The sequence below is a fragment of the Phaethon aethereus genome (assembly GCF_964289735.1).
Source record: "Phaethon aethereus genome assembly, chromosome: 9".
NCBI classification, from domain to species: Eukaryota; Metazoa; Chordata; class Aves; order Phaethontiformes; family Phaethontidae; genus Phaethon; species Phaethon aethereus.
Window position 1 is genome coordinate 13,401,360 of NC_138585.1, and position 8,907 is coordinate 13,410,266.

At 45.1% G+C, this 8,907-nt stretch overlaps 1 protein-coding gene across 1 annotated transcript; it reads right to left on the bottom strand.

The window, feature by feature from the left end:
- Window positions 1-1,268: 1,268 nt before the first annotated feature.
- On the bottom strand, window positions 1,269-7,290 carry LOC309407969 (phospholipid scramblase 1-like; the record flags this gene model as incomplete). Its single annotated transcript, XM_082003655.1, has 6 exons — window positions 7,147-7,290; window positions 6,035-6,077; window positions 4,743-4,963; window positions 3,754-3,915; window positions 2,545-2,706; window positions 1,269-1,328 (listed from the first exon to the last, which is right to left on the bottom strand). The coding sequence occupies exons 1-6, from the start codon at window positions 7,273-7,275 to the stop codon at window positions 1,269-1,271; spliced, it is 777 nt and encodes a 258-aa protein (XP_081859781.1). The 5' UTR covers window positions 7,276-7,290.
- Between the last annotated feature and the right edge of the window lie 1,617 nt (window positions 7,291-8,907).

The following is an 8,907-nucleotide window of genomic DNA, read 5'->3' on the forward strand; positions in this document are numbered from 1 at the left end:
CCTTATTATTAAAGACACCGTATTCAAGGAATTTTGTCTTATTAGCAGCAGAAGCTAACTTTAACAAGGCATAATATACAATTTTAAAGACTTTCAGAACAGTATAGATTGTTGGTCACAAGTTTGTACAATTCTTAGAACATCGAAGAGCATCTAGGAACATAGCAGCAATGGCACTCCACTCTGCCTCCGCTTTCTGACTGGCCAGGAACCATCAATAAATTGAAAATATTGAACAAAAGGAACCCTTAGCAGAATTAGAATACAACTGAAAATATTGGCAAGGACCTCTCCCCATAGCTGGATCCCAAGAACCGCTATATGCACGTGCTTGTGTGAAGTTGGGGTAAGAAACTGGAACTTTAGCCAGGGCTTGCACATTTAAATAAAGCTATAAATGCTAAGAAATAGACCCGCCATTTCATGTGTCTGCTTTTGAAGTGGAACAGTTCCGTTTATTATTCCTGCCCCCTCACACCTATGGACAGACTTAAAATCTGCGAAAACCATGGACTAAATGAAGAGCAAGGAGGACTGGAGAAACCGAAAAGTAACAAACTAGTTTTTCCTTGCCTCAGGAAAAAACACGCTCATGCACAAAGCAATTACTGAAGGTTTAATAAAACAGAAGCAACCACAGGCAATTATATTTCCTGTCTCCTCTAAATTTCTGTTGATGAAAATCAAAGCCTTAAGTTTCAAAACAACCCAAATTATGAAACTAAGTCACATGAAAAGTCATATTTGACAGCAGATTTACCACTACATTAGTACAATTTTACAGTGATTTCTTATAGTTCTGTTCACTGAGATTACTTTGCTTTGAACGTATATATTTGGTAAGAAGTTGGAAACAACAGAATGTGAACACCAAGGCAAAACTACCAAAGGATATACAGGAAAAGATCAGGACCTCTTTATTAGGCTCACTGCTTATATTAATATTGAACACAGAAGTAGTCCTCTTTTTTTAGGAATTAAAGTAACTATAAGTAGTTATTACACAATTCTGAATTTCTTGGGAAAAAAGGTTGCTATATGTTTCTATAAATTACAATATTGATCTGTACAGGAAAATGTTTCTTATTTGAATACTCAAAATTATTACATCAGGTTACCAAAAAAAGGAAGACCACAAGTTTTTAGTTTATAGAGATACAAGTACAAGCATGAGATGTACATTCCTCACATTCTTCCTGAAGCTCTGCAACCCACTGAAAAGTTGGGAGATTTATGTTCTTCTTCCTTCTAGACGAAAGTTCTAGATTTCATTGCCAAACTCCTGTTCGCTGTTGGTTATCACCAGCATGCTCAAAAAACATGAAGTCCTAAGAAGGAAACAAAAAGCAAACAAAATACTTCTTAAATGCAGTTCTTAGTTCAGAAATCTCCTGGCTGTTTTGCAAGGTGTGCCAAGCGCCTTCCTCTTGGAAACCTCAAATGATGAGAAGAAAGTGGGGGTACCTCTCTCCACCCCCCCATCACCTGGGTGTCTCAGAACAGGACACCCACAGAGAGAGAAAGAGGTGGTGAAAGACCCACATGGAAACTCTACATGATCACTAGCCACAGCTGTGCTTCCTTTACTCAGGATTCGTGCGCTGGCTTTGTCCGACCCGGCTCAGTCCCTTCCATTTCACCTCAAACTGGAGCCCATCGTAACGGTCACTATCTTTAGTTTACATCTGGGGCCCCATTCTCGGCGTCTGGAGCCCTGGGGTGCTCGCGCTCGCTCACGCTGTACGTCGTGCCCAGGGTAGCGCACGAACACGCACGGCCACGGAAAACCCAGCTGGCACACAGGGCTGCTAGAGGCTGGTGAGCACCTCCCAAACCCGAGGTGCTTCACGTGCCCCTTCCCTCCCCGTCCGCAGCCCTGCCAGCGCCGCGGCAGCGCGCCTCGTGACACGGTGCCCAAGGCCGAACCGCACAGGCGAGCGGCGACGCGAGCGTGCCGCACACCGTCTTCAGAGGGCAAAGCGAGCTGCGCTGCCGCTGCTGCCGCGCGAGAGCCCGGGCGCAGCTGGGAAGCCCCGCAGCGAGTCAGACCCGCTTCGCCTCCGCAGGGTCCCTCCCGCTGGAAACGATTCCCCTGAGCGCATTCACTCCGCCTCAGCTCGGCGCTTCACAGGCTTCCAAAAAGGAGAGTCAGGAGGGACTGGCTGCAGCGTTCAGCTGCGCAGCTCACCGGCAGGCTGCTCTGGCTTCGATGGATCTGCGCTTTTCTGGCCTCACCATCCACATAAACGTGCTCTCCTGTGCTAACAAGTCTGTAAGGAGTCCTCCCTTTACAGGGTTTCTCAGTGCCATCACACACACAGCTCCGCTTAAATATAGTTAGTTAGCACTTCGTGTGGTCTAGAATAAGGTTATTATCTGAACTAATTTTTTGTTGCCTTCCGTGGTTAGCTTTACACACAGGAGGTTCACAACAAGCTGCCATCCACTTCAAGGAGCTCACAGTCAAGTCCTTTACCAGCGCAATTTGAACACGGAGATGAAAAAGTCAGTTCGTATTCAAGTATTAGTAAATGACAGACTTACGATAAGGAAGCAAGCACCGATCATGACAGCTTTCATTTTTACATCAAGGTCCATTGGGAATGTGATTCCAAAGTTATCTGCATCTGTAAAGGCTTCCTTCAAAAACCCAGTCCACTGCTTAGAAATCCTCCCAACGGTAGAAGTCTCATCCACAGACTTTACCTAGTTTAATATAAAATTTAAAAAACCAACAGCATCAAACCTGTCATTCGTAATATTCCCAAATCCTTTTCATGACAGATCCACTTGAAAGCTTCAGATTGTGTTATTTGAATTAATGCAGCCATTGAATGCAGCTGTTTGTACCAAAAGGCAACCCTGACTATCAAAACGTCAGTCTTAAGCGGCACCAACATGAACTTAATTCTAAATCTGGCTGTGGAGTTCTGTTTTAATGGTGTTGGAAGACAGCTACCACACGCACGCACGCACGCACGCACGCACGCACACTCTGCTAGAAGTGTTGTCTCTTAGCCAAGAGAGTGAATTAGTTTCTTCTGCCACGTATCAGGAACTGCTCAAGTGAAAATTAAACAAATTACATTCTTCTGCTCCAAAGCAGAGCTTAGCTCTTTGTCAACATTATGTTTCCTAAGGTTAGATCCAGTCTTCAGGGTCGTGTGAAAGACTAGTCCCCAAAATAAAATGATGATAAATTTGCTTTAGTAACTATATGCAACATTATTTTAAATATTAAATGGTAGACTAGTGTATCTACTGCTTCACGTGTACAAAAATGATTATGCATTAATCACTGTTATTTTTAAGTAAAAGTTATAACTCTTCAGTCATTCAAATCTGTATTTATTATTTACTTGGTCATTGAATAATTATTAAAGGATTAAATGAGTGGTTGTAGGAAGTCATTTTAATAAATAACCAATACAGCTGAGAACAACATTTTTTTGTTAGGGCCTAACATAACAGATTCAAAAAGCCCCTTTTGCTGCTAAGTATTTCAATTAAGACATTTGTGTGCGACCACAGGGAATCAGTCTCACTGATCACTGATGAGTGGCTTTAAGATACCATTTCCGGAAGTTTGTCTGGCTTATCTAGACTAATCTAGGTATCTAGAGAAGCGATCTAGCGTTAAAAGATTATGTACTAATTATTTATATATGCAGCTGACAGGTAGTAAGTCGAGCCACAAACTACTATCAAACTACTACCTGAAAGAAGATACATACAATTTTTAGCATTGCATACCTCAAAATTAACGTCCTCGCAACAGCTGCAGACAACACATGGGCCACTAATTTTCAGTATATCCATTCTTTTCTCATCTTGAATGGTAAACTTTGGCAGGCAAGGATGCCAGGTCTGGACAACATAACCAACTGGCGTTCCTGGAGGCGCCTGAACTTCCAGCTTCACAGGAAAAAGAAAACCTCCACGTGAAGGTTCATGCTTTCATATGCTTGTTAGACAAAACCCATACGAGCACACAAACCAAGCACAACAATTTTTCCACAGCAGCCTGGCTTTCCAATGCATGAAGCTGCATGGAGTCTTCTGTGAACTTTTTCAGAAAACTGCACACAAATTGCAGACCTCATATGCAACTTTTGCCTTCGCTGAAAACAGTAAGATGCTCCTAAGCATGCTGTATATCTACATATATCTACAGTAGAAAGATCAAAGTCTAGTGGAAGAAAGGCTGTGAGCATCCTGAAAGCGTTCAGTGAAGACATCACGGATGCAGCTACTACAAATCCCTCAGTAACAGTTCTGAGTAGGCTCAGATTTGAGGCTTCAGAAGTTGCATCACCCCATAATTATCTTAATATTAAAAAAGTTCATCATTTCATGTGTTGAATTTCATTACAGCTTTCACAGCAGTATAGTGAAAACCGTAGCTGTTATCTTATGAAAGCTGTTGCCCAACTGTTACACCGTTAAGTCCATCTCCAGCACAGATTTTGGCAATAGCCACAAGTTCCCTGACATGCTGTTGAATCAAATTTTTCAGTACCATAATCAGAAGTGGCCAGGGCAAACCTACGTATTGCAGCACACTAGTGTCTTCCCAGACCAAGGAGACCCACACACAAATCCCACAGATCTCTCTCCCCACAACTTACAGACAAAACCTGACTTGTTTCACCTCGCCTCCTGATTCAAGACAATCCCATCTTAAAACTGCACAGGTGGACCACGTCCCACGTGAGGGAAGACAGCGTGAGGGAGCAACTCACCTCCTGTAAGCAGCAGGGAAAGCAGCATGAAGAACACCGGAGGGGTCTCTGCAGCGTTATCACCTCGTGGCCCAGGTTGTCTATAATCCGGAGGGTGAACGGTCGTGATGGCCCACAGCAATTCCTGGTACAGCAGTCAGTGTCCTCTGCTGCAAAGTACACCCTTTGTCCCAGCGTATTCTTGATTTCGTATTTGTTGTTTGTCTCAAAGCCAGTCAAAACTGAAAAACAGGAACAGAACTGTTAAATTCCTGAGATGCATCTGGTCAGAAAAGTCACCATGCTAACTCTAAAGCCGCCCTTTGGGAAGGCAGCCCTCACCCAAAGTCTGTCAGAGGCAGCTACTGGCACAGGGAAGTGGTGGGGAAGGACCCTCGAGCAGAGTGGCCTGATGGAGTTCAGAGAGGAGAAGCAACGTGGAAAGAGCACAGAGATGTCCGTCAGTGCCCTCCCACCAGACATGGACACCTACTGCCAGAGCAAGCGTCACAGTTACAAACACCACAGCACCGAAGATTCCCACAAAAGAGCTGGAGGGATGAGAATGAAAGAAACTTATCGTATTTGGGGGTGAGGCAAGAAAAGGGCTTTAGAGGGCACAAAGACGTTCAGAATGAGAAGGCCACAAAAAAACCTCGCAGGCCAGATTCACAGCAGCACAAACAGAAAGCGAGAGACAAAGCAGAAATTTTGATTAATTTCTCTAACAAATGAAAGCACTCTTCAAAGCATTATGGAAAGAAAATGCAGCAGCATTAGGTGTCTGCCGAGATGAATGGTCCGTTTTATTTCTCCTATCTGAAAGACAGTGATAACATGACTTTGATAGTCTTAAAGTGAACGGAAGAGGGGAGCAGAAGGAAAGCGGTTCAATTCGCTAAAACAGCAGGACTGCCTGGAAACAGGATCGGGGCCGCATGCAGTCTATGGAATTAGATGGAGTAAGAGAAGACAGAAAAGAAGATCTTTAAGTAGGGAAGAGAGGCAAGTCGAAATCACGTGAATGAATAACACGGGAAGTGTGTGACTTCAGCTATAACTAGCTACCAAGATTATTCAGTTGCATTGCTATGTATCTTTTAAGACATAGAACCTGCTTAAAATCCTCTGCCCTCCTATCTTCTCCTTCCTCTTCTCCACAACTTCTGCAGGAATTGAGACAGTTAACAGAGACAGGAAAGAGAAAGATGGCAATCCACCTTAAATACATAGTGTCTAAGAAAGTCTAAATTTTACCACTCTTGGGATTATTAGATTTAAACATTTCTCTGTTATGAATACTTTTCACTTACTCTCAAGAAGTTCAATTTGCTGATGAATTAGTATCTGGTCAATCTGTTTGTGGTTGAAAAATTAAACAGAATAAATAGTTAACAAGTTGTAACTAAGAGAAATCCAGTTTTAAGCAGCATTGCTGTTTCATTTCAGAATGCGGATTTATGGGTCGATACTCTAGAGGCAGATCACCGACCGGTGAAGCTGTGGAAGCGTCTCACGTCCCCCCTGCCCTGTCCCCTGTCAGTTCGGCAGAGCAGTGTTTCAGAGCACCCCAGCAGACGGCAGAGGTGGTCCCCAGGCCGGGCTAGTGACGAGCACGCACGGCCAGCGAGCCCGTGCTCCTCTCAGGACTCAGGGCAGCTCAGCCACAACGCCCGACACAGCCTCCGGCACCACGTGTCCCAGACGCCTACATCAGGAGTCCGTACGGACAAAAGCAGAAAGAGAAATTCTAGAGCACAAGCTCAGCGACTGCTCAGCGCTGAGTGAAACTCGGGGAAAATCAGCCTCTCCCCACCGGTGCTTTTTTTTTTTTTTTTTTTATGAGCAATTTGCAACATTTGCAACAACACATCAGTGTTAAGCCTTGATATTTACTCCCAGTGATGAGATAAACTGTACTTTTACAGGACAAGGACATATTCTGTATCGGGTAAACAATTCTTATTTTGCTATTAGCATTCTCTGTGTTGTGACGTCTGACTGGCACCTTCCTTAACAACATTATGAAGAGGTGTGAAGAAAGCATCATGTCGAAAATTAAGCACCTCTAATGTGCTACAGTTGCCCATACTATATACGTTCATGATATACACCTTGCCAAAGGTATACATTCCAGCTCACAAACAGTAGCTTCAGAAACAGGAAGGACGTACGATAGCCCTGTGCCCTGGTCCTTCAGCATCTCACTGCGCAGGAGAGCACGCCGTGAAGTGCTGCAGCCATACCAGGCACCGCCGCACTCAAACATGCAGCCATCACGTTACAAAAGGCTTCACTTAGCAGCCCAGAAGAGCAACCTATACAGCTGCAACAAAGCCACATGCTCTTTTTAGCATTTTCACGGATGCAGGCTGCTTCTCAGGTGAATACCTGTTCTTTGGGGAAGGAGGAAGGGTGCAGGTACCTGTGTGAGATATTCCAGTCCAGGAGGGCAGTTGGGAAGAGGAGGAGGGACAGGCATCCAGATCGTCCCCTCCTGCACAACGGGCTGGTTCTGGGTGGGTGGAACAGCAAACCCAGCTGGGACTCCCATGGCCTGTGCCTGGAAGCCATAGGTCCTCGCGCCTGCGACACCTGGTGTGGTAGGAGAGATGCAGTTATGAAACACAGATGTTGGAAAAGAATTGCCCCATGGATCTTTGAAAGATTAATTTCTTCGCTATTTTGAAGAGCCTTATACCTACAATACATTTCAGTTACGAATACTACAACTTCCATGAGGGAAGTTACACTGGATTGGGATGTTCTAATCCCTCCAGACAAAACCAAACAGAATAAATAAATGCATCATTCTTGAATATAGCAGAAATTTTATTCACACAAAGGTAGGCAATTCAAAAATTAGAAATAAATAAATGAAGGTTATTTCTAAGTAAAAAAGACAGAACACTTTAAAATACACCAAAAGTATTGGCATTTACAAGTTGTCAGTTGAGCATATGAGGAATTTTAAGACCAAGTTTTCCTGGAATTATACCTTCTACTTGTGTGATAGGAAACGTCCTTTCAGCAAAGTTCATCTGCAGTTTCCAAACCAGGTAACTGTGATCTAAAAACCGCACTTTCCCATTTGTTTAATGGATTCTCTTTCAAAACTCGGGAAATCCACGACTCCTTCATGGAGGAGGCGTGTAGCGAAGAAGGAAATAGTTCCATGTGTTGAGAATGTCGAGTCTTCGCCAGCTGTGACTCAACAGGAAGCACAAGCTCTCGCGACGCGCTGCAGGGTCCAGGTGCTCAGCGCCCCACCAGACGGCACGCGCAGCGCGGCCGTAGCGCGCGCAGCCCAGCCCGCGCCCCGGGGCTGCGCGCAGGACCCTGCCTGGCCCGGACGCAGGCCCGCAGCAATGTGGTCTGTGCTACAGAGATGCTTCATGGCCTTGTAGCCGAAGCTGCTGAAGGTGTTATTGACAGGCACAGAACGAGAAGCGTATTTTTTCCCTCATTTAATACCTTCCCGGTAGGCAAATAAGGCCTTCAATCTGATGCAGAGGAATTTTATATTTTACTCGGAAGCAAGCACAGGGCGGAAGCCACGAAGAATACTTTTGCAGAGCTCTACAAAGACACATCGTTCAAGAGATGCTGACTTGTAGACTTATCTTTAGCCCAAATCAGTTCAGCACCAATGTTTCGCGCTACGTTACAAAGCGTGGACTAAACCGTGGGAAAGCTCACGCTGCGGCCGCAAGCAGGACAGTGATGTCAACAGCTGTGCCTTAAGACTTGTGGGTGGCAGGGTCACTCACCTCGGAGAAGGATCCACCCTTATGGAGCACAAAATCACTCTTGTGTCCGAGCACAGGCTTTGCACACAATCTGACCATCCACCGCGGTCGTGTGCGAGCATGTGCGCGCACAACTACTCAAAACGAAAAGCGCGCCGCTGACCTTCATCACCCAGGTAGCACGTGCCCATCCCTCGCTGAAGCTAACTGTACTTACAGACCTCAGACTGCCTTGCCACGAGACGCGCAAGCTTTAACTTACGGACAGCGCAGTAACTCAGACCTAAGCCTTTGCGTTTTATCTGTAACCTACACTTCAAGCCCGACGGTTAGGTATTGCTCGCCGCGATCTGGTTCTTCAGAAGGTAATTGGTAGCCAGAACGTGAGAAGCTCTTTATGAGTGCTGCGTTTTGAATGTGGAGCGGGAAATGAGAGA